The following is a 27,332-nucleotide window of genomic DNA, read 5'->3' as shown; positions in this document are numbered from 1 at the left end:
GTCCCGGGTCCTCCCTGCGTGGAGTTTGCATGTTCTCCCCGTGTCTGCGTGGGTTTCCTCCGGGGGCTCCGGTTTCCTCCCACAGTCCAAAGACATGCAGGTTAGGTGGATTGGCGATTCTAAATTGGCCCTAGTGTGTGCTTGGTGTGTGGGTGTGTTTGTGTGTGTCCTGCGGTGGGTTGGCACCCTGCCCAGGATTGTTTCCTGCCTTGTGCCCTGTGTTGGCTGGGATTGGCTCCAGCAGACCCCCGTGACCCTGTGTTCGGATTCAGCGGGTTGGAAAATGGATGGATGGATGGACTTTCTCTATACTTCATATATGAGAAAGTAAAAATGATTTATCCTGTGCGAAATGGCAGGTAAATTGCCGTCAAGAAAAAGCAGACACCTGAGAAATAAACTGAAACATTACTCACTCGTGATTTTTCTGTCCATATGGTAAACGTTTTGTTGACCAGCAAATTCTGATTTCAGCCGTTTGAATTACATCTTGATATACAACAAGCACAAAGAAAGGCGGCACACAAATCGCTTTCTATTTCTCACGCTTTACGCACCCGCACTCAGCTTGCTCTGTCACCGCAAATGCTGTGTGAACAGCCGCCCTCCATCACCAGCCGTCGTTCACTGGATGAATATATGCGGGCGGTTCGTGGTGGATGACTTTGTTTTAGAGAAAACTTACAAGGGTTAAAGACTAACGGCAAGAATATTCATTCAAAAACGAAAACTAAAAATATTATAGTAAATTATTATTTTATTTCAGTTAGTTTTTCCAGCTACTTTAATAGTTTCATTTAGTTTTAGTTTTTCATTTCGGTTTTGTTAATTATTTTATTTCAGTTTACGAAAATGTTTTTTTAATAAGAGTTTCAGTTTTGATTTTAGTTTTCGTTAACTATAATAACCTTGCTGCCTACACACTCTGGCCACATAAGGCCGGACATTATCCTACACCAGGAGGATCCCAGGACCCACTGCTCCAGCATAAGGTCTGACAGTGTCTCGGAGAATTTCATCCCAGTACCTAATGGCAGTCAGGGTACTGTTGCCTTGCACATGGAGGTCTGTGCAACCCTTCAAGAATATACTTCCCTACACCATCACTGACCCACCACCAAACTAGTCATGCTGGATGATGTTGACGTTCACCATGGTGTCTCCACTCTCTTTCACATCTGTCATGTGTGCTCAGTGTGAACCTGCTGTCATCAGTGAAGTGAAAGGGGTCCCAATGGTGGACCTGCCAATTGTGGTATTCTCTGGAGAACGCCAATCAAGCCGCATGGTGATGGGTTCTGAGCACAGGTCCTACTACAGGATTTTGGGCCATCATGTCACAGTTTTGTCAGAAACATACATACCAGTAACCAGCTGGCGGTCATTTTGTAGGGCTTTGGCAGTGCTCCTCCTGTTCCTCCTCGCACAAAGCAGCAGATACCGATCCTGCTGCTGAGTTGATGCCCTTCTACTGCCCAGTCCAGCTCTCCTTGTATAATGACCAGTCTCTTGGTATCTCCTCCATGCTCTTGAAACTGTGCTAGGAGTCACAGCAAACCTTCTTGTAACTACATGTATGGATGTGCCATCCTAGAGGAATTGGCTGAAAATACTACCTCATGCTTCTAGTAATGTAAAGGGCACTAGCAAAAATGCAAAACTATAGAAGAATCAGTCAGGAAGTATAAGGAGGGTCCTACTGTCTGTGGCCACCACTTACAAAACCATTGCCTTTTTGGGGTTTTCTTGTTGTTCCCTCTCCAGTGTATCTGTTGTCACTTTCATGAAGTTGATAAACAATCACTTATGGTTTGTATCTGGACAAATTGATATCCCTAATGCTTAATTAACTCAGTGTTAGACTGTGATGATTAAGTGTTCCCTTAATTGTTTTGAACATTGTACATTATACTGGTATATACTGAAACCATCAAAATTTTAAATTAAACAGTGATATGGATTTTCGGCCATACCAACTACTCAAAATACTAAGTATGTTTTTGGAAGCCTCATTTTGCATTTTCAAAAAATAAGAAAAATGTTCCTTACAAGCATTATTTGTTTAAAATTAAATATCACTATATACTGTATTAAATTATTTTGTATAGGTTTGTTGTTATATACTTGAGTCAACTTTAGCCAAAATGAAATGGGATGTTAAAGAAACATTTTCAGCTGATAGAATCAATTACTTGTAATTTCTTTCCAGGATACAACCCAGTATACTGTACCATGTTTTATTCCATTGATCCTCATTTCTTTTTTATTTGATGTGATCAAATAGCTATGTTTGCAAGTCAACACAGAAAAATAACTTGGGAATATTACAATATTGCCATTGGGTTTTACCTTCTAAATAGTACAAGATTAACATAAGAATGAACAATAATACATTTTACAAGTGTGAGACCTATAGTTCATTAATGCTGTTTGGTTGTGAGTTCATAAATACATTAGAATACTCAGAAATTAAAATTAATAATAAACAAAAATTTTATAATGATTGTAAATTGATGATGTAGAATTCCATTCATCAGCCCCTTCACCATACCCTCCCTTAAATCATAGGGCTATAAGAAGTCTAGGACTAATGTAAATCTATCAGTAATTTCTTTAGCTATTCTTAAAGGGGTATTCCACCCAAAATGCTATTTTTACATGCTACTTACTACCATGTAATATGTAGTGTGGCTGAGAAAAATGAATGAGGTGGGGAGCAGGGTCTTCAATTCAAATGTTCATTCAATACTGTGTTTTTGAAAAAAACAAAAAATACTATAAGACTAGATGATTTGATATGTGGATTATGCAACAAGAGTTACATAAGATTTATTCATGTTTTTTTATATTGTTTTCTGTTTTCCAGCATTAGTCAGCATAGATGTCAAAACTTTGTTATCTAATTTCTACATGAAAACATTTTTCTTGGACATCACTACACACTACATGCGTAAGTAATATGTACAAAATAGCATTTTTGGGTGAATTAATCCTTTAAAGTGCTTTGTAATGTACTGTATCATAGTTTTTATAATCATTTAAATTTCTGCATCTGCAGAACCTGACCCTTAATGTCAGCTGTCGTCAACCTTGCCCTACTCAGGAGCCACATTGACAAAAATATTTTTGCAAGAGCCATAATCCAAAAATGTTCCCTTCTTCCCTGAAACCATTATGTATTTGAGAATAAGGACAATGTATATTTTTAAGGGATGAAATACATGATTTAATAACTGTAATTTATTTTCACTGCAAACACAAATTTCAACATTACTGGCACTGTTTCAACATTATCATTATTAAACGATTTTCAAAGTGCTAATCACAAAGTCCATAACAGCATTACTGATCATCCTAGCCATTAAAAGTGGGTAATAAACTGACAGCACATTGCTGATCTTTTTTCACAGTCCAAAACAGCAGGTAACATACAGTACAATGCTGATGAATGCAATTTCTCCCTTTTTTTTCCTGTATCCCCTCCTGAAGGAGAAAGGAAACAAACTTTCAGTTCTACTGTAGCCTACATTAATATTTTAGATTAGAAGGGGTTATTAGAAGAGCAACATTGTACTTACTTCACTCAATGCAATTTCTGACAATCCTTCTGTCACACAAGAGATGTGTAGTTGATCTCTGCTGTAGAAACGGCAATTCAAAGGACCTCTGTTGTGTGCTGTTGAGTCAATCTGTTTCAGTTGCAGCATTTTATTTTTGAGAGTGCAGAGAAAGCTGTTTTACACTGGTATGTGGATGGAAACACTGAGATGATGCGTCTTGCAAGTCTGAAGATGTTTGGAAGATGCCCTGCCAATTTGTAAAAGTTCATCTGAACCCTTTAACTCTGCAAACTCTAGTTCAAGCTGCGTAATTCCAAGCTGGTCACTTATTTGCTTCATTTTGTTGATCTCAATCATGAATGGATTATTCACAAGTGCAAACACATTGCCTTGGTTCTTGAAGCCACAGAATCTTGATTTGTAGTTTTGCTTGAGCTCTGTTAGCACATCACAGAACTGTGACTGAAATGACGGGGCAGAATCTACAAACATCACCATCACTTTCTGCACAGTGGAGAAGAAATCAGTAATCAGAACCATGGATACTGTGTTCGAGTATATCCAGTTTGTCAGAAAATCCTCTGACAGCCATATAGAGTTCATACACAGTGTTGTTTCTTCCATGCATCTTGAGATAAAATTGGTTCAAGTGCTGTGTAATGTCACACAGAAAAGCAACAGAAAGTACCTACTCTTTGTCATCCAAAAAAGAAAACTGGGAAGTCCCCCGTTGGCTGACATTAAAGGCTTTCAGTGGTTCAAGCAAATCTATGAAATGTACAAGCATACGTCCTTTAGATAGCCATCTAATCTTAGTGTGAAATACCAAATCACTGTAATGAGTGTTAAACTCTTCACATAGCAGTTTAAAGTTCAAATGGTTTTTCACACAGGCCCTGATGCAATTAACTACTTCGAGTACATTTGCCATTATGTCATTTAGACTCTTGAACTTAGCAAATTAGGCTTGCTGATGCACAATGCAATGGTATAAGAAAATGCCCTCAGCAACTTCTTCATTTTTCAGTGCAGCTTTCAGCAAAGCCATGGCCCCAATTTTCTTACCAAGCATTACCATTGCGACATGCGTTGTGAATGCTGTGATTTTTTCTTGTTCAAAGTTGAACTTTGCCAACGTCTCCAATACAGCATTTTTGGTCTCCACACCCATTGTTCCATTTTTCAGTGGAACCATGTCAAGCAGTTCTTCTGTAATGTCAAACTCACTGATAATTATTCAGATGAGGATGAGTAATTGTGGCGTATCATTGATATCCAGGATTTTGTCCATTGCAAGGCTGACAGACTCTGTGGATGACAGTTTGTCCTTGAGAATATTTGCAATATTTTCTGAAATGTCCAATGCCCTCCTAGCCACAGTAGAATCTGATAGTTGAATTTTTTTTTTGCCTCTTGTTCCAGGTCTTTTTTGTTGGGAAACAGCGTCAAACAGGCAAGTAGTATGCAATCCTTCACCAATTCTTTTTTTTATCAGTTCATGCACAATTTAGTAGGATGCCTCTGTCACCATTTCACTAATGTCAATGTGGAAGAAGTTTTTCTGAGCAGTTCGGTTCTGTTTGAGTCTCGCCAGCATTTCGGCCCATAGTGGTCTACCCTTCGGAAAGTGGGCACTGAACTTTGGGTGTTTAGCTTTGTGATGGTGCTGCAAATTGGACCTTTAAAACTGCGAAATTACATTATCACAAAGCAGACAGATGAATTTTCCTGCACCACCTGACACAAATAATAATTCATTACATTTATATAGCGCTTTTCTCAGTACTCAAAGCACTATCCACACAGGGAGGAACCAGGAAGCGAACCCACAATCTTCCACAGTCTCCTTACTACAAAGCAGCAGCACTACCACTGCGCCACCTGTGAGGAACACAAACCAAAACTTGAGTTCCTAGTCCTCCTTAAATGCCCAGTATTCCTCTTCATATTTGTGTCTCTTACATTCTTTAACCATTTTTGCTAAATGCTAGTTTCCCAATGTTCATGATAGTTTTCCTAGTGTGAGACCTTAGGTGAATTGTGTTTGTGATTTTCAGGTAGTTAAGGGTTGGGAGCATAATAGATTGATGTACGAGAATGACAATGAAATGATTTCTGCTGACAATGTTTTTTTTTTCTTATATCTTAGAGATTTTTTTTCTTAAGTAGGACTTAAAAGAGCTGCAACAGGCCTTTGAAGAGTCGCTGGTTGAGTACCACTGCTTAATACACATCATTATGTGTTTCACGTATAGTAATAGTGTTATTTTAAATTCAGAAAATTACAGAAATGAAAATAGTAATCATGAAAATAAACTTGCTAATAATAACATTGTATGCAAATTTGCTAAGTTTGACCAACTGGAAAAATAGCAGCATTATAGCAATGTTCAGTCAAAATGTGTCACTGCAAAGAAATTAGCTAATGACTCAATGAAGGGAAGTAACAGCTTTTGCATAATCATGCTGGAGGAGCAAAGTTACATAGTTAGGCAGCGCCTGGTGCTTAGTGAATGCAAAGATAGTAGACCCTACACTAGTACAAAAATGACAGGGGCTTGAATGTTCCTACTGTCCATTTTAAGTGTTATGTTTTCAGTTGTCATTGTTTCTTTTAGCTAATCTTATAACTCCTAATAGTCCTACCACGTTCATCTGTGCACACATGCTATAACTAAAGACAGAATCTATTTCAGCCATTATTTCATCCTTCCATTCCCTGAGCTTGCTGTCTGGAAAGCAGTGTTGTTAACAATCAGAGACAAATGGTATAAGGGATAAGGTAAAGCTGAGCAGGATGTCAGTCCATTAATGGGTATAGCCGTATGTACAACTTCAATTGCACCATGTGCCACCTTCACTATGAAACAGAATTACAAAAAAAGTCCTATGCCATATTAAAATACAAGCTTTTAAATGAAACATAGGCTGGTACAGTATAATTAAACATCAGCCACAACATTAAAACCATCTGCTTAATATTGTGTAGGTCCACTTCATGCCACCAAAACAGTTCTGACCCGTCGAGACATGGACTCCACAAAACCTCTGAAAGTGTTGTGTGGTATCTGGCACAAAGATGTTAGCAGCAAATCCTTTAAGTCCTATAAGTTGTGCGGACTTATTTTTCAAGCACAATCCACATATACTCGATCAAACTGAGATCTGGGTAATTTACCAAAATTCCTCAAATCGTTCCTCAACAAGGTTTACATTTGGCAGGGCACATTATCATGCTGAAAAGGCTTCTGTCATCAGGGAATACCATTTCCACGAAAGAGAGTATGTGGTCCAATCTTTAGACAACTGGTACATATGAAAGTAACAACCACCGAAAGTTTCCCAGCAGAATATTGCTCAGAGCATCACACTGCCTTCGTCAGCTTGCCTTCATCCAATAGTGAATCCTGCAGACATCTCTTTTTCAGGTAAACGACATACACACACACCCAGCATGATCTAAATGAAAACAAGATTTATCAAACTGGGGCACCTTCTTCCACTGCTCAGTGGTCCAGATCTGACTCTCATGTGCGCATTGTAGGCTTTTCAGCAGTGGATGGGATCAGCATGGGTATTTTGACTGATCTGCAGCTATGCAGCCAGATGTGCAAGCTGCAATGCACTATATTTTGATACCTTTCTTGCATGGCCAGCATAATATTTTTCAGCAATTTTAGCTACAGTAGCTCTTCTGTGGATCTTACCAGAAGGCTATCCTTTGCTCGCCACGTGTATCAATGGTCTTGGCTGCCCATAACCCTGTTGCCAGTTCAGATCAGGAACTCCTCACAAGATCTATTGATTTGGAGTTGCTCTGAAACAGTTGTCTAGCCATTACAAATTGGCCCTTGTCAGATCCTTACGCTTGCCCATTTCTCCTGCTTCCAACACATTACCTTTAAGAACTGACTTGCTGACTAATTTATCCCATCCTTTGACAGGTGCCACTGTAACAACTTAATCAATGATATTTACTTAAGCTGTCAGTAGTTTTAATGTTGTGGCTGATTGATTTGTAATACTAAGCAAAGAAAACAGAAAATACATCCTATCTGCCCTGCAATGTCTGATTTTCATGTCATGTCATGATTTTCAGGTCATGTGTTCTTGACTGTCTGACAGGATGGCATGTCTACTTACCCACATATACCTCTACCAGTACAGGTTCTTTATCTGCATTTCAATCTGCTTTACCAAACATTAGACAACAATACTCTTTAACTGACAAACCTTAGCTCTATGTTATCTCGCTGGTCTAAATTTAGTTCTGGTCTGGTAAGGATCATCCTTTATGCCTATCTTAGAAATAATATATTATATTACACCCCTAAGGCTTGACTGGCAGTTCAGAAGATCAATGACCACAGAGACAACCACCTAATGGATCCAGGTGCCTCTGTACGCTTACTTCAGATTTACAGGATCAGTCTCCATTGAGAAGCAATGAGTGGTGTGAGGGCTCCCACTGGCCTAATGTGAAATCCCTAAATACTGTAGTTCTGGAAGTTTCTAGCTGCATACCCATTTACAGATACTCTGCTGATATCAGGGAAGGCTCTTCACTTAAAGTGTTACCTATGAGAGTGGGGTATAGCCAAAATCTAAATAACAATATAATGAAAGGAATAATCCACACAAAAATTTATGTTTTTAAAATGTTACTTATCCCATGTTCTTTGTAGTGATTGCCAAGGAAAAAATGAATCTCATATTTTCATGGAAACTGACCTAATCCAGTTTAAGCTTCAATAAAAGTGGACAGTGGTCAATGCTGTAAATGGCAAACAATATCAAAACACCTATGAAAAAATATCCTGTTATTGTGTCACATAATATACGTAAAGTTATCCATGTGAATTTTCAACTAAAATACTGTTAAATCTATTTGTGTTATTTATGTTAGAACTAAATTAGTCCAGAACCCTTTCACGCAGGGTTGTGCATTTGAGTTAAAGATCCACCTCTCCCACTGATACATGGACTAAAAGTCCAATCTTCAATTTAAACGCATGACCCTGTGTAAAAGGGTTCTAGGTTGTGGGGTACTTTCAATTTAACAGTGGAATCAGTTTACCAATATTTTAGCAAAAAATGCATGTGTTTTACACGTTTTGAGTATTCAAGTGGATGAGTTTATGTGGATTACGCAACATGAGTAACTTGACATTTTTTCATGGATGTTTTGAAATTGCTGTTTCCAGCATTGGCCACCATTTACTTCCATTGCTGAATTACACAGCATTCCAAGTTATATTCTTAAAGGTATAGACTCACTAATTACATAGTTTATATACAAGTCAATACAAAGAATTTTGATCTTTAAGAGACTAATACACAGACAGAAAATCACCTTGCATTGCCTTTTCCTTTTTGCAAATACAGTTTTGAAAGTTATGTATTTTACCATCAAATGTGTTCACAAGTTTCCACTAATGTTTAGTATACTAATAAAATATAATTTTTAAAATCCTTACCGGAAGAAGAATTTTACTCAGTATACTGGATAAATACTGTACAGTATATCGCCAAATACTACTGCCCCTTAAAGTACATCCAGTTTTCCATGCTACATAAATGCCAATTCTACCTAAAGAAACCCTATACAATTTAGGCAGCCTAACAGCATGAGTTGGGATTGTGGGAGACTACTGACAAACCAGAAGCAGTCGCATCAACAAAAAATGAATTATATCAATTTTTATGAGTGTATCTTGAACATCACTGAAAAACCATTGCCATTTTAATATAGATGTAAAAGTTATATAGCAGATACTGAATTTGTAGGCTGACTACAAAACATATTTACTACTTTTAATACTGTCTGAGATCCATTGTGTCCTGGATTCAGTAAACAATGTATAAACAGGATGAATCAGAGCTGCAAACATATGATATAAATTGCATTTATCATATAATGATAACACAGCTGTAGTGAATGTTTTATACATTTTATAAGCCAGCAATGTAGAAATAAATTATTAAAATTAGGTGTGATAGCAAAGTCCTTTCATTTTATTTTCTATATTTATTATACATGAAAATTGAATCAATGTTCTTCTATGACCATTGGCACAATATGACATGAAAAAAAACAAAAATGAAAATACTGTAAATAATGATACACTCACAGAGATACTGAAATGGTTTCAGTTTGAAAATTTAGTTTATTGGCTATTTAAATAACACTCATTAAAAATTTCAAAGACTGGGAGGTAATATTAAAAAAAGTTGCCTTGGCCTGTCTTGGCAGGTTCATGGAAAAGGACAACTTCAAAATGGTCGTGCATACACACAGAACACAACAGGTCTTAAATAAACTGAAGTTAGAAAAGACTTAACACCAAATGATTTAACTAAAAAATTATTCATAATATGCAACAGTAGTGAACAAGAGTGAACAAATAGTTCATTGTATTAATCAATAATTCATTAAGTTCAGTTTCTTTATTACCACAATTAATCATCATTTCAGAAACCCATAATAGCACGTAATCCACTTAAACACCTTTCTAGATTACACTCTTTTTGTTCATGGTGAAATGACCACTTTGAGATATGTTTTCAAAAGCGGAATTTACTTATTCTCTTGATTTACAACTGTGTCCCCTGATAAATTCAATAATTCATTGACTGCTTAGAAAACGGACAATTTGAGCAACATTTGGGGGGCAAGGAACAAAGGGAAAACAAGCAACTGAATACAACATAAACATGACAAGTACATATTTAACCATATTCGACTGAATTTCTTAGAAAAAACCTGAAGACTTTCATTCCATAAAGAGGCAAAGCACACTGGAAACGTCAATTAGAATTTGAGACACTAGAAGCATAATTTTAACAACCCCTTTCGCACGCTACTTCTTCTGGTCAGTGCAGAAATGACCCTCCGTACATTCAAGCAGAAGCTAAGGCAGACACGTTTCCTGGACGGGACGAAAGTCCATTCATTATTGGGTAGTGCCATACTCACACTTCTACTTGCAGCTGTAAGAAGCTAGGAAGCTTTGTGTTGAGTTTCACAATTAGTACAATTAACCACCACAAAACAGCTGAAAAAATAATAATTTCCACATTTTATACGAACTACCCATTCGTTTACTCTGATCTGAATTGACTCCGCTACAACAGATTTTCACATTATACTCTGACACTTAAATTCCTTCGTTGTTTCTCTGGTTTTATGCAAAGAACACTTTCAACATTTCTTTCGTATAAAAAAGTAAAGTGACAATTAAATGATAACGATAATGATAATACTGCTCCCTAAACTAAAAAAAATACCTCGTATAGCAGGGAACATTGGCAAATTTCATGCAAATCACGACTTGGACACCTTGCATATTGCTGAACTGGAGTACTTTTATTGTAAAGTTTAAACAAACAAACGTTTCAGCACGTAGCATTTCGTTTATGTTTCAAATGACTACACCTTTGGTAGACTTGCAAGCTGCGTTACTGCAGTATTAACTCTGGCAAAAAAACATAACTGAATTTTCATGACTACAGACCACTGGTTAAAAAAAAAAAATGTAATTAAAGGAAAACGGAAAAAGCACCAGCGCCACACTTCAATGCTCCTACCTTATTTTTCCTGCACATACAAAGTTTGTGAAGAGTAAATCCAACAGGTGTCAATGGTGGCACCGAGAGTCCGGATTCACTTTATTCTGCCGGCTCACAAGACTCCTCTGTGGCACAGAGCGCAGTTCGCCCAGCCTGCGCTACTGGAGAGCTGACGAAAGCGCAGCGAGCGGCGGGATGGGCTCATGTCTTAGCCTCTCGCGCGAGCGCACAACTGTCCTTCTCTTCCCGCTCCTAACCTGCTGTCGTTCTCGCAGGCACTGGCGGCTCCGCAACTCCTGCTTGTCAATTTGAGTAAATATTATGTCACGACAGCGCGAAGTTCAGGTGACGAGCTTGGCCTTTTCCTCCGTAGAACACTAGTGTTAAGCTACTAGCAGTTATTCTTGAAGAGCGCCTTTAAAAATGATGGCGTCTTCTTCATTTAATAGTTCTTTATGAGAGCGCAAAAATGATATTGCGTGGAGAACTCACATACTGTACCGGGTACGAGCCCAAGAAGAATATCACACGTAAGACTTGAAACTAACACTTCGCAAGAGCATCATAAAAATGTGTAGCTACTTGTATAAAAACTGAATTAAACGGAATAATGCTGGAGCGTTTCCTAATGTGGTTTGCCAGAAACAGATGATTACACAAGTCATTTTAGTTAAATATTAATATTAACTAATGAGTCAATTAAATAATCAGTCAGCCATTTATCCAAGACATTAGTCAATGTGTGAATATATTTAATATAACACATATTCATTCATTCAAGTGGATATTAGTAAATGAGTCAGTTTGTGTATGTATTTAATTTATGAAATGTCAGTCAATGTGTTGCATTTCGATCCGACGTGAAAATAAGAATTTCACTGTTACTTTGTACACTTGTCAATAAACTTGCGCAATTAGTCAAATATCTAATTTATCTGGCGATTGGCTGATAAGTCAGTGTTTAGGTTTACTAGATATAACACCTATCTGAAAAGTACACCCCATGATTTTTTTTTCTTTTTTCAGCATATGGGGACATATCAAGATTTCAGAGCATCAAGAATGCAGTTTAAAATTGTAGAACTGCTAGAAGATGGTTCTTGAGGCTGATCCTCCAATTAGCTGTGAACCACCCAATCTCATTGAGATTGCACAGGTGACGAACAGGCTGAGGGCAGGAAAGGCTGCAGGGATCTGTGGTATCCAGGGAGAACTTCTCCAGGCGCTGGTGGTAAGGCTGTCCTCCTTGCATTGCAAACAATTTTTGCTTCAATATGGGAGACGGGCGTCATGTCAACTGACTAGAAAATGGGACTTGACATCCCTATCTAGAAAGAGAAGGGTGATCTCCTGAATTGTGGCAACTACAGGGGGATAACTCTGTTCTTGGTGCCTAGAAAGGTACTTGCTAGGGTCATCCTCAATAGGATCCATGATCACTTGCTCACCTACCAGAGACCGGAGCAGTCTAGTTTTATGCCTAACTTTAAAATGGGACTTGTCATCCCTGTCTGGAAAGGGAAGGGTGATCACCTGGATTGCAGCAACTACAGGGGTAGAAAACTGCTCTCAGTGCCTGATAAGGTCCTTGCTAGGGCCATCCTCAATAGGATCCATGATCACTTACTCACCTACCAGTGACCGAAATTGTCTGGTTTTACGTCTAAGAAGTCTACCATTGACTGCATCCTGCCATTGAGGGTTCTCATGGAGCGCAAACCCGAATATCGGCAGAGTTTATTTGCAGTCTTTTTTGATTTTCATAAGGCGTTCTACTCAGTTGATCAAGCTGCCCTGTGGGACATCTTGAGACTTTGCAGGATCTACCCAAAGTTGCTGGATATCTTGGCCAGTCTTTACACTGATACTGTGAGTGCTATGCAGAGTGGAGGCAAAACCTTTGTGTTTTTCCCAATTGATTCTGGGGTTCATCAGGATTGTGTTCTTGCTCCTACTCTGTTCAATGTTTTCATGGACTAGGTGTTGGGCAGGGTTGTGGGGTCCAGAGGCTGTGGGGCATCTGTTGGTGAAGAAAGATTCACTTATCTTGACTTATCTTTGACTTTGCAGCTCTGATCTTCCCGGAGTCAGTGGAGGCTCTGATTGGGGCTCTTGAGAGACTGAGTAAGGAGTCTGAGTGTCTGGGCTTGCAAGTGTTCTGGATGAAAAACAAGATCCAAGCCGTTATTGACCTCTTGGGCACAGCCATGAACAGTGTGTCTGTCTGCAGAGTGAATGTCAACCGTGTCAACAGGTTTCATTACCTTGACAGTGACGTTCATGTCTCTGGTGACTCTTCCTATGAAGTCAGTAGATGGATTGGAAAAGCATGACTTTGTGTCAAACAAGCAGTTGCTCACAGAGTCCCAAATGAGGCACATTACCTGTATTGTGAGGGAGCATCAGTTACGCCCCTTCAGCCAAATGGAGTAACTCCCTGAGGGTGATCCTCACTGTTGAGGACCTAAGCAGCTGCAGCAGACTAAGGTGATGCCCTTTTAAGGCCTGGCTTTGGCAGTCGTTTCTGGGCTGGGGGGGACTGGATTGCTTGTCTGCCTGGGGTGTTGCTAACTAGGATGTGGTGGGTGTGGCAGCGTACTGTACCAGTGCATGCTCGCCAACCTGACCTGCTAGAAGACTGGCTTCAGAAAATCATAGATATATATGAAGTAAGCAGCACAGACAGGTGATCAGGAATGTTGGTGTTCACAGCTACTGTATGCATGTTAACAGCAGCGGTTTTAATAAAAATCAGTATCTGACAAGAAGCAAGACCAACTGTGGTAGCTGAGATGAAATATGATTACCAAGTATTATCCAAGTCAAGACTCTAGTATCTGTATTTTGAACATGTTTTAGATTGAGAAAATTTCAGATTAAGCTTATGCCAGGTCGGCTAATTTCAACAATTGTTTTATTTGTAAATAGCTTTCCAGTGCTGTCAGTCTGTAGTAGTTAACCCAAGGCAATTTATAATGCCATGGGATTTTGAAATATATGAAATAGGCACTGTTCCGCTCTACATGGGTATATTAAGCACAGTCTGTTCCACAGTCCAGCATATTGTTTTAGAAGCAGGTGTGCTTTGTTTTTATGTGCTGGACTCACAATCCAACTGTACAATTACCATAACAAATTTTCATAGGAAGGAAGCCAGGAGCAATTTGCTCACACTTTAAATTTTTTTAACTTTAAATCATCCATCCTTACGTTTCATTTTAAAGGGTCATAAAACTTGACCTTTACTGCTTTACTTTGGAAGGAGTATGATCATTTACTAAAGCTACTGTTTGTGTCTTTAGTTGTTGTAACATGTTTTGTAATTATTAAAAGTCCACTTTTCATGAACTTCTGTATGAGATATACTTGAAAAGATCAATTTCTGCAAATATTTAGACGTGTTTCAGTACTTAAAAAATGCAGGCATTTAAAAATCGGAACATAAATCGTTAGAATATGAAAAAGAGGTGGAATTGGTTTTCTGGTTTCTTATTTTAACAACTGACTTGTATGTAAGCCCCTACACAAAAACACTAAAACATTGAAGCCTTATTTCATATATTAAAATTTCCCGTTTCCTCCTGAAGCTATGCACTTTTATTTTACTTTAAATAAAATGTATATATACAGGAATTTCATTTCAATACCAATAACAAGCACTTTAGAGGAACCATTACTTTCAGGTGCACATGTAAATAATTAACATTTATTGTACACTTGTATACTACATACATTTGAATCAACTGAGAGGTCTGGAACAGCCAGGAAGTCATTTTGCTATAGTAATGTATACTGAAGTCTGTAAGAAAAAGCTATGGAAAAGTTATGTACTAAATTAACTTAGCAAATATCTACAAGTGATCCATCAGTACTTATAGTAAATTCTGATCAAAGGAAGTCCAAGCTTAAGTAGGTGCGGTGGGGGGTCCTTTGGAGAGGTTTTGGATAGGGGAGGATGATCCATGGTGCCAAATGCTGTAACTATTCATTGCTTTGTGTTATAAACATGAAGCTTTAGATAGGTACAGTTGTCTGGGAATGCCTCAGAGTTGAAAAAACTGGCATTACATGTATCAGGAAACAAAAATATGAAAATATTACTGTGAGGGCCTGTTTTTCTCCTAGTTTAGTAGCAGTTTCTAAGTAAAGGAATGTTTAAATTTGACACAAATACATGTTTCATAAGTTATCTGTCAGGTTTTAGTGAAACATTGACTGTCCTGCCTTTATTTTCTGAATAATAAAGCTTTATTTTGGGGTACTGCCTCCCCCCACATGGAGATTGCTGAAAAATGCCCCCAGGGTGTATTATAATTATTAACAACTTAAAATTTCAATCCGTTAAAAAGCTGTTAACCTTCTATAATAATGACTTGCATTGGTTTACTAAATGTAAAATAAATGGCGTGTGACTTTCATCCAAGTGAGACCTTTGTTTGGATGTTAGAGGTTGCCATTTTGACATGAAAGGAGATTACTAGTGTTTGTATTTTGTCAACATTACTTTGCAATGTGAAATCAAATCTACTAAAAGTTACCTGTATTTTATTGCCAGTATGTTTGGGCTGAAATTAGAAATTGCACATTCTGTGCACCCTGCTTGCAAAAACAACATGAAGATTTTAGTCAACTGAAGTGTTTTAACATTATATTAATAAAATAATACAATATAGCATTCTCAGACCCCTTTAATCCAATTCAGTATACCTGGGGACCGAAGACTATCCCAGCAGTTTCATGCACAGCATTCTGCATATAAGTCAATATACTGTATCTGTTAAATGTTGTCATGGTTTGCTCAGGTTCCTTGTGACATCAGAGCTGGGTGTACATAGAAATGCTAAGGGATAGGTTGTGCAGCACGTCAATGCCTCAAACTGTACACTCCTTTTTCCTCAAGAAGTGGGGAACACAAACCATCAGGAATGGACCCAGCCCAGGAGGGACAATGGAACACAGAGACACAAGACACCTCCAGTGATGTTTATGAGAGAAAAAAACAGCCAACCCCTTCCACTCATGTGATCCAAGGACAAAGAATAAAACTGGAATTTGGAAGGATAGGGGAAAGTTTAATTCATGCAAAGATATATATAGTAGTCTGTTTTGTGAAGGATTTACATTTTACTTTTCAAATAGTATTAGCCCTATTAAAGAACTCCTAAGACTTTAATAAAGTCTTGGTATTGTTCTAAAGAGGACTACAGATTTATGAAGGCCATTGAGAGGTCCTTGTAATCTAGAGAGTGTGCTGGCTGATTAAATAAATCATTTACTTTATTCAAAACTATTGAGTGGCTCTGGCATGAGTTCTGTTCATGGTGGTCAGAGCACACTGCAGAATTTCTGTGTTGCATATCTAAACATATTCTTATATCAAAAATATTGTAACACTGCAGTTACTTTATAGTATTAATTAGAATTGTATCAAAATAATAATTTTCTTAAAAAAAACAGAAGACAGTCCTACAATAAGACATATATCTGTTTCACTGGCTTTTTTAATGTAGATAAAATGTTATTTTTCTAGTTTGATTTTGTCCTTGGTCATGCTTGCTCCCAAACAGAAAGCAGTGTTTCTTGTTGATATTCAATGTACCTGTAGCTAAATTTAATCTTGAATCCCTTTTTAATTATGAAAAGCATTTAAAATAGAGAGTTTTATTTAACTGTGATATTGTTTTAAGGCAAGGTTTCAAGACTTTAAGGTGTTGCTTCTTATCCCACCTGTGTATTATATATTTTTATATCTTTTTTTCCTCCTTATGGGTAACAATTTGTATTCCTTACTGTTGTTTTGCACAATATTGAATTAACTCTTGCATCTAAGACTTCAACTCTTCTTTCTTCAGTTGTCTATCAAATGTTATAAGCCTTGTTTTGAAACATAACAAAGCTATGCTTTGCTGGTAACCCCTGTGATTTTTGAATCAGATTGTCACCACATTCCTGACTCTCAGTTGACTGTATGCTTGTGAGTCCATAGCAGGAGGACTTGTGTGTGTGTGTAAATGTTTATCATTATTCATGCTGTAAAACCTTACCTCTATGCCACCAGATATGTTTAATGTGCAGATTTCAGCAGTTGAAACTCATTAATCATTGGAATTCATATTCATGTTTAAAGAATCAGCGCAACTGGTAATGTTGATCTAAACACTAGCCAATTAATTAATTTTGTTAACTGTCAGTACCTTCTTTAATATAATTTTGTTATTTTCAAAATGAGTTCAGCCATCATTTAAAGCTCCACCTATTTACAAGAAGTTTAGGATAATGTAGAAGTACAGTCCCTAGTGACAGTAATGGGATCAATGCAGGAACAGCGAGCACTGGTTTGTGTGCATGTCCATTGAGGAGAGATCTCACTGTTGCACATATCCTTAATCACACAAGGCAATTTTAAAGACTTAAATTAATCCAACCATATTTGCAATATGCAAGGGCAAACTCCGTAATTTCAGTCCCATATAACCACTGTCCAACTATTCAATTGAACATGATATTCTAATTATAAGTTAAGGTGGTAACAAAAGCATATTGTAATTAGTCCATAATTGAAATATGTTTAACAATTTTCAAGTGTGTACTGTATTAAAGAAAGTAATTTGTTGTTTTGTAACTCTAATCTGTACTGTGACTAAGGTATAATCGATCTTCTTAATTAAGAATGTAATTTATATTTTATTTTTGTAAGCAAGAATTCTTCAGACCAAAGACACTCTATAATGTAACATGCTACAATGATAAAGTAATTATATAATATAACAACACATTATTGTTCACAGTAAAAAAAGGAAATTATTTAAATTTACCAAATCATTTATGTGTCAGATATCAATGTAATCTTTTGTTCTATTTTCAACACTTCAGCATGCCTACTGCTAAAGAATCTCATCACACAAAGGATGTTGTTGTGTCATAATCCCAGAGTGGACTTGCTCCATCATTTTGCCTTGTGCACATGTGTCTCTTAAATATTCTTCTTATTCATTCTCTTCATCTTTTCCTACTTCTATGTGGGGTCGATCTGCATAATAAACCTTCAGTAGTAGAGTTTTGCTGAAGTTTTACAGTCAGACGCCCTTCCTGCCTCTAATCTTCTCTATTTATCTGATCTTGTGACCAGCACCAAGTTGGCTGGGTTTGTCCCCATGATGGCTGGATTACTCTTAAATATTATGATGCAACCATTCATTCATCTGGGCTTCTTAACATAATAATTTCAGGGTCATAGGAAACCACATCCTTTCCTGACAGAATCAGGCACAAGACAGGAAGAATCAACCTTGGATTGGATTTCAGTTTATTTCAGGGAAATTCATACAAAACCTCATTGACATTGGTCATTTATAGACACTTCAGTCATCTTAACGCATGCGTATTTGTAATGTGAAACAATGCCAGAATACCTGGAGGAAATCCACATGGACAAGGGCAGAGTGCACAAAATTCACACAAGCAATGCATCGAATCAAAACTACATCTGTGGCTTGAATAAAATTAATAATTCATGTGATACCAACTATTTCAGTTCCATTTTTCTTTGCTTATGCCTTCTCTTATTGTGATTATTGTCAGCTTTCTGAGACATGCCAGACTGTTTGTTTTAATTTTATCTTTTTGTTTGCTATGATAGGTTTTGTAAACTACAAAAAATCATCAAATGCTTATGTGGTATCTCCAGCAGGCACCACTGGCTCCCTGGGAATGTGCTCTTTTTTATAAATATATATATATACTATATATATATATATATATATACTCAGTAACCATGGTGAAAATATTCAGACAAGAGAAATGTGATACAAAATATGTTTAATTTGCTTTAAAATGCATAATATACATTGTAGTATAATCATTTGTGCATACAAATATAGGGTGAAGAGAAGCCAATCAGTACAATCATCATCCAATTCTTCGGTGGGGAATGCTGATTATTGTAGTCTGTTTTTGGCATAGTGCAGGAGGCATTCTTCTCACATTACAGCTTCTGGGTAGAAGTTCTCTGATACCTCGAAAAATATCCACACATTTTGCTATTTGTAAAAATTTGTCAGTAATGAGTAACTCCCATCTGAGTTATTTGGATATGTTATTTACTCTTTTCTAAGACTTAAACATAGCATATTCTTTTAACTATCTGTGAACAGTGCACTTGCCCTAATCACTTAACCCTGCGTGAAAGAAACATCCTTATTTCAGCTGCATGTATGCTAACATAATTAGGCTCACAAATCACAGTTAATAGTTATTTTCAATTCTGGTTACATGTGATTAATTTAAAAAATGCCAAGTTTGATGCAAAGGCTGTCTTAATGTATTTTTAGAATAAATCACTCTTCAAAATAAACCTTTGAGAGAAAACGTGCAGTATATCCACCCTTTTTTTTCAAAACACATAATCAATACCGGTTTGGGGGCAGCTAGACCCTAACTATACAAGCTTAAGGGACCAATTGGTCTCATCTAGTCATATGTCAGCATCACTGAATACAGACCTGGAAGCAGCTCTGGATTTTTCACAGTCCTCATCCACAGATTCAGTTCAGAGTCTTCTGTTAGTCTAACTTGAATGTCCAAAGGATATGGGAGAAATGCAGTGTGGATTCATGGAGAAGAAGCAAATTCGAAATAGAAAGTTATCTATCTATGTCATGGTTGGTGAGTATTTATATGCATAGAATGTAAATACTACCATTTTTAGCTGAAAGATGAACAGCATAAATGTTTGCTAGTAACAAAATAATTATATAATTGACATGTTTCATAAAAAAGCTCAGAGATCTTCAATCCACAACTCTTTCCAAAATACTGGCTCCATATCCACTTACTATAAGCAGACTTGGCAACTTTAATTGTATCATACATCCCAGTTTGTAAAATTAATTTAACAATAATGACTCATGAGTTACCATGTGTTATTTTGGATAATGTTGGCAGCCTTTTTTAGTTCTCTCTGATGAGCATCCCCCATCCCTCTTTTTGCTGAGTGCACTGTCAATTTTTCCTTAAAATCACAGTTACGTTTTCCATTGTACTCAGTCTGAAATTACTTACTATGTTGAGTACATCAGCCCATACATTTGGTTTAACGAATTTAAAATTTTAAGTATAAGTCTTCTAGTAAATTTAAAGTAACATTCCTTAAGTATTACATTTACCAGAATAATGCTAAGACTGTTAAGATAAGCTCCAATCCCTCAAAAATCCAAATCTAAAATGGATTATGACTGATAATGTTATGCTATGTTTTGTTATGTTAAATACAGTGAATGTTAAGCAAATGTGATATGAGTATAAGCAGGACAGTGTAACCTACTTTAATGTCCCCAGGTTGCATTGTTTCTGTAACATGGAAATAAATGGTTTATAGGAATTTCAAGCAGAAGGTAAAATTTGTCTCTAATTAAAAGGTAAGGTACAAAAAGCAATAGCTACATTATTCATCCAGGAAGTAAGTTTTATCCAGTAGCTATCCAGCACATTTAGACATCCATATACTGTACCATTGTGTCTGAGGAAAACAAATGTTTTGAATACTGAGATATGCTCAATTTTTGGCAAACCCTGCAGAAACCACACCTAATACTCTCCTCCTATTTCACAAACACCCTCTAAAGCAAGCAGGCTTGATATCAGTTTGGTAGAATATTATGGCAACATTAATCATTTAAAATGGAATCTTGCTTGTCCTTATTCATTTTTAGTAAACATCCAAATAAAAGTTTATATCCATCCAATCATCCACTTTATGCTTTCTGCAATATAAGATTAGCTGTGAAAAATTACATACCTTTAATACAATCAGACTGGAAGAACACTAGCAACTATTGGGAACCTAAATGAACCTGATTGCCTGATGCCAGGTGTTGCTCAATTGCAAACAGGAACTCTGAAGGAGGAGTTACTTGCACATTGTTCAGATAAGCCATGCATATTTGTGAGCTTAGCCACTTAGCAAATAAGGAGGAAATTGCAGCAATGATTATATTATTTTTTAGCTAGAATTATACTGTTATATAGAATTATCTGTTTTTATGACAGTTTTTTTTTCTCTGAATTGTTTTACACTGTATGTGATGCTCACCTTTGGACACTTTCAATAAATGCTTGTACTTGTCTTTGGTCCAGTTTTTGGCATAAAAAGTGAAGTGTTGTGCAGATAAAGTGTAATCCAAGCAGCTAAAGCAAGTCATGATGTAAAAGTACTGGATTCTCTTCTGAGTAATCAGTGAGTGAAGCCAATACGGCTCTGATGACTTTGTTTTCAGATCAGCACAGGTCATGTTTACAGAGCAGGAATCAGGAAAACTGACAATTTCCTAGAGGAAAGGTGGTGTTAGTAAGTCTGTTTAGTCTTTCTTTGTAGACACATATTTACTGTATGTTAGCACTGCTGTCTTAAATGCCAGGAAAATGGGACAATGGGAAAATGGGACACTCGCAAGCCCAGACACTTAGACTCCATGCTCAGTCTCTCCAGAGCCCCAATCAGAGCCTCCATTGAGTACACGAAGATCACAGCATCATTGGCAAAGTCAAGATCAGTGAATTTTTCTTCACCAACAGATGCTACACAGAAGCTGGACCCCACCCCAACTGGGAAAAACACAGAGATTCTGCCTCCACTGTGCACAGGTGGCGCAGTGGTAGTGCTGCTGCTTTGCAGTAAGGAGACTGTGGAAGATTGTGGGTTCGCTTCCTGGTTCCTCCCTATGTGGATAGTGCTTTGAGTACTGAGAAAAGCACTATATAAATTATTATTACAGTACCAGTGTACAAGCCAGCCATGATATCCAGCAACTTTGGGTGGATCCCACAAAGCAGGGGTGGGCAAATTCAGTCCTGGAGGGCCGCAGTGGCTGCAGGTTTTTGTTCCAAACCAATTGCTTAATAAGAAGATCTTATTTCTCAAGTAACACTTCTGCTTCACTTTATTTGTTTCGCTTGTTAAGATTTTGAACTCGTATTGCATATTTTAGTCTTAAACAGCTGTAGTCTTGGTTTGTAATTGCTTCTTATTTGCAATAAGATACAAATGACAAAATTTGTATTTAGCTTGTTTCCATTTAGCTTGTTTCCATTTACACCTGTGTGTATTTATCATGCGTTATTGGGTTTAATTAAATACTTGAAAGGAAAGTGAAGAGAAAAAAGTGAAGCACTGAGAATAACTCGTCTGTTTTAGACTTCAAATCATTTGGATGATATCCTTAGAAAGGAAACAAAAATCTAGGATATGAGAATGACTTGACATGGCAGAGTTAAAGCACTAGCAAACCATGAAATTAAATAATTGACAAGGATTGGTTTTTAATTAAGCAACTGGGTTGGAACAAAAACCTGCAACCATCGCGGCCCTCCAGGACTGAATCTGCCCACCCGTGCCGCCAAGTCTCAAGATGTCCCACAGGGCAGCTCAATCGACTGAGCTGAACGCTTTACGAAAATCGACAAAGGCTGCAAACAAACTCTGACGATATTTGTATTTGCACTCCATGAGAACCCTCAGTGCAATCAATGGTAGAACAGTTAGGCATAAAGCCAGACTGCTCCGGTCGCTGGTTGGTGAGCAAGTGATCATGGATCCTATTGAGGATGACGCTAGCAAGGACCTTTCTAGGCACCAAGAGCAGAGTTATCCCCCTGTAGTTGTCACAATTCAGGAGATCACCCTGCTCTTTCCAGATAGGGATGTCAAGTCCCATTTTCTAGTCAGTTGGGATGATGATCATCTCCCAAATTGAAGCACCGATTGCTTGCAATGCAAGGAGGACGGCCTTACCACCAGCGTGGAGATCACCCTGGATACCATAGATTCCTGAAACCTTCCCTACCTTCAGCTGGTTTACAACTTGTACAATCTCAGTGAGACTAGATGGTTCACAGCTAATTGGAGGATCCGCCTCAAGAACCGTGGACCCAGAGATGTCCAATGTCCAAGTCGGAGGATCAGCTTTAAACAGCTGCTCAAAGTAGCGTGCCCAGTGGGTCACAATAGCAGCGTCATCCATAAGGACTGTTCAATCACCGGTCCTGATTGTCTAAGGAACATATTTGGAAGTGCATAATGCTTTGATTCCTCTGTAAGCAGGATACGGGTCACTAGACCATAGATGGTGTGTCACCTGCTCACAGATTCCTCTAACAAATGCCTCCTTATCTGCCCTCAGAGCCCTTGCAGCTATCCTTCTCAGTTCCCAGTACAGGCCGGAGTTGTCATCAAGCCATGCACTGTGACCCCTCTTGATGATATCCAAGGTGCCCTGCGAGATGAAACATCTCCTTCTGGGCACACTGGTAATACTAACACAACCCTCAGCAATCTTCAGGCTCTTGTCATAGAAAGTCTTCCACATCACATTAGGATCAGCAGTTGCACCCAAGTCTGCAAGTTCCTCACACAAACTACTTGCAAACACATTAGAAATAGACTGATTTTGGAGTCTGGCCAGGTCCAGCCTCATTCTCCTAGTAGGTGGTAGCCTACTGGACCTAAACTGGATCTTCACAGTAGCAGCAACAAGTCTGTGGTCAGAATTCACAAGCTGGGCACTTCTATAAACTCTGCAGTTTTGTAAGAGCCTCCAGCGTCTGCCTATGAGGATGTGATCAGTCTCATTCACAACACCACCAGTATTGAAATACCAAGTCCAACAATGTGGCTCAGGGCACAGGGACCAGGATGCAGAGATCTGCAGCCCCTGACGTTTTGCAAAGTCAAGGAAAATAGAGCCACTTTCGCCACAGTCACCAGACCCATGGGGACTGACACAATCCTCATAGCCAGGCCTGTCAGTGCCAGTTATCACATTGAAATCCCCCATGACCAGAGGAGTGTCACTTCATGGGCACCCATCAACCACCAAGTGAAGCTCCAAATAAAGTGTCTCCCTCACTGAGACATCACTCACCGAGGTCGGAGCATACGCTGAAACAACAGACGAGACACCCAGAGAGTGCCTTAATCTGAGTCTCATAATATGCTCGTTGAAAGGAGTGACATCGGACACTATCAGAAGGAGCTAATCTGCCACAGCAACGGTTACTCCCTGAGTATGACAGCCATCAGAATGACCAGACCAATAAAAGGTATACCCACCCACAGAGATCTAGCCAGTCCCAGGTCTGCGCACCTCAGAGAGTGCCGCCACTAAAAGTTTACAAAGCTCCCTGACAGCAGAGGAAGATGATAATCATACCAGAGAGGCAAGAAGTACCACACTCCTACCTGGATGGGCCACCTCAAATTAGGACCCAAGTGCTGCTGTGCAGCTGGCAACACCTCAGCACCACACCAGTTCCGATCCCAAACAGTGGTTTAGGGTGTTCCTTGGATGAGGCTCCCAAGGGCTTTCCTCCATCCCCTTCATATTGCAAGCAGCCTTTCTATGGGTGGCTGCAGCAGAGCTACTCCCTCTTAAAGCAGAATGGAGTTCTGTACCATTTTAGAGCTGTGTGAATTTTTATACAGTCACTGGAGTGACAATCTGCCACCAACTCCCAAGTTTTCCCTGCAAGTTGGAGGTCCATTTGCAGGGCGGATGCAGTTTAATGTCATACCCAGGACATAAATATACAAAATACCAGAAAAAAAATTATTTGAAACCACTATCTAATAGGAATAGTATCCAACAAGTTACAAACTATGTGACAACAAGTCCTTCATTCTGTAAGAGTTGCTCTCAATGAAAGAAATCGACATGCGGTTTAGGTAAACTTTTTTTTCTCCAAGCTCTACTTAATTTTTTGTAAGACCTATATAACATCACAGAGCTGAAGCAATCATTGTTGAATGGGTCAACCCCTTTGAAGTTGAACAGAATAACTTCTGGTACTCCCTGTTGTGTCAGATTCCTTTTCCTCCTTGTGGTGCATTATACACAATATACAAATTATCGGGAGGGAGATCCCCCTTGGAGCTTCATGCGCTTTTTGCCAAAATACACTGTGATGCATGCATCAACTGCTGGCACTCTGAAGCTTAAGACTGCAAATCAACCACTATATAATCTGATCTCTTGCATCAAAAGCTCTGTGGGTGTACCAGTATGCATACATTAGATACCAGTACTCTGTAACTCAAATAGAGTGTAAATTAAGCCCTGTCACTAAGTATGCAATGCTGATGCTCTGCAGCACAGACTCTGTGGGTGATAGTTAGTCTTAGTGATGCAAGCTATTGAAGCAGAGAGAAAGATAAAGCATTGTGGACTCAGAGTATAATTTTATCTCAGGGGGGCACAGTGGTTAGCACTGCTGCCTCTCAGCTCAGGTCATGTTTTTGCCCACAATAAATCGGTACAGCATAGCTGGCAGACACTTCCCTAGCCCTCAATGATACTTAATTGTACCATTCTAATCCACTCAAAACTAATTCAGTTTCTCCTTCCCCACTGACTTTGCTACATTTCACTAAGTTCAGTGAAGTTCCGGAACATTTTCTCGATTTTGCCAAACTCAAAGTGAAGCAAATTCTGTGGGGTTTGCTCATCACTACTTGTCATAGGTGGTTCCATTAAATATAACTGGAGTCCTGGAAGTGGGTTTATGGGGAACTCTGGATGAGGTAAGGTATGCTTGGAGATGGCACAGTCCCATCATGACCTACCTCCTTCCTTCTAATTGTAACCAATGCAGTGGTGATATATGGCAGTCCCAGTTGACATTAACATTATGTGCTGATGGAAAGGAGCAATAATTGCTGATGCAAGTTAAGTCATTATATGACAACAGTAAACTTTCATTGAGAAGAGAATGAAAATATGTCATGCTGGTAGGTTACTAGTGATGCCAGAAACTGGAAGAGATCACAGAGGCAGGTGATAAAGAGAAGCATTTCAAGTGTTTTGTAGTGGGTAAGTGTTCAGGTGGACAAACACACACAAGCACAAACCTCACTGTCTTCAGACTTCTTTTTTCTATTGATTGTTTCAACCTGAATTGGTAGAATATGGACCTGTGTATTAGTTCATTAGGAGTACAGTGCCTTTTCTTGTTGAAATGTATCTGAATGGACAGAGGTGTTCAAAAATGCCATTTCACAATTAAAGATAATCTTTGCGACACCCTAAAACTACAGAAGAAAGATTGCTTCATTCAATAGTAAAACATTTTTGAAAAATAAAGTGAGGAATCATTTTAAAGAACTGTTGTAGACGCAAAAGAGAAACAGAACCATTGTAAAACAAATGCAGTATTTATTAAAGCAAGGGTGGCATGTCATGTTTTAATCAGCATGAATGCATCAGTCATTCTTCATTTTATATAGTTCTTTTCATAGCAAACTCAATTACAATATGCTTATTAAGCAGAAAAGATGATAGTAATGTATTGGAAAAGAGCATGCATTCCATTTCCATACACTTGAATGAAAGGCAACAGTCTTTTTATTTGCCCACAAACCTCAATGTCTAAAGATACATGAAATCTTGTTTTACATACTGCATATTTAAAATAAATAAATAAATAAAACACACATTCAAAATCATTATTTGACCAGAACACCTTACCAGCTTTGGCTTTAACAACTCAGGTAAATGTTACCAGTACATCTACAGTGATTTGGACAAATATTAGTTGTTTACTTTCTATCCATCCATCCATCCATCCATTATCCAACCCGCTATATCCTAACACAGGGTCATGGGGTACTGCTGGTGCCAATCCCAGCCAACACTTTCTAGGTTTTCTTAAACAGGCATTGTACATTTGGATTTAAACCTTCTCTGCACTTTGCAGAAAATAGAACTTTATTAAATATTTGTATTTTTAAATTATTTTTATGATATTGTGGCTTTCATCTTTTACAAGACCTTGCATTAACTTCCCCCTCCCCCCAAAAATCATTATATAATCAATTACTGTTTATATAGCAGCCTACCCACAAAATGACATCTCAAAGCTTTTTACAAGCCAAGTAATTCAAAGGAACAACATAAAATGCAAGATTATTCCATGTGTGATAAATAAACTGATCTTTACTGGTGAATGCACAAGTGACTTGGACTTGGTGATTGCAGAGACTGGTGACTAAACATTTAAATTAACATACAGCAAACAATCTGTTTTTGTTGGAGACAGATTTGGGGCGATGGGTGGAAAATATTCAAACAATTAGTAAATCATTAAAGAAAGATTGCTAAAGTTTTCAAATTTTACACAGATGCGGCTAATATTTCAACACCTTTCACAAGGAGT

General features: G+C 38.1%; 1 protein-coding gene across 1 annotated transcript in view; it reads right to left on the bottom strand.

Annotated features, from left to right (window-relative positions):
* LOC114652083 (muscarinic acetylcholine receptor M1-like) overlaps positions 1–11,542 on the bottom strand; it is an 89,998-nt gene extending 78,456 nt beyond the window's left edge. Inside the window, exon 1 of the mRNA XM_028802275.2 lies at positions 11,148–11,542. Coding sequence (XP_028658108.1) covers positions 11,148–11,165 — 18 coding nt within the window. The 5' untranslated portion in view covers positions 11,166–11,542. The remainder of the gene's footprint in view (positions 1–11,147) is intronic.
* Positions 11,543–27,332: the final 15,790 nt, after the last annotated feature.

The sequence above is a fragment of the Erpetoichthys calabaricus genome, chromosome 1 (genome assembly GCF_900747795.2).
Source record: "Erpetoichthys calabaricus chromosome 1, fErpCal1.3, whole genome shotgun sequence".
Classification (NCBI taxonomy): Eukaryota; Metazoa; Chordata; class Cladistia; order Polypteriformes; family Polypteridae; genus Erpetoichthys; species Erpetoichthys calabaricus.
The sequence above is the reverse complement of the archived record's forward strand: the minus strand, read 5'-3'. Positions and strand labels throughout refer to the sequence as shown.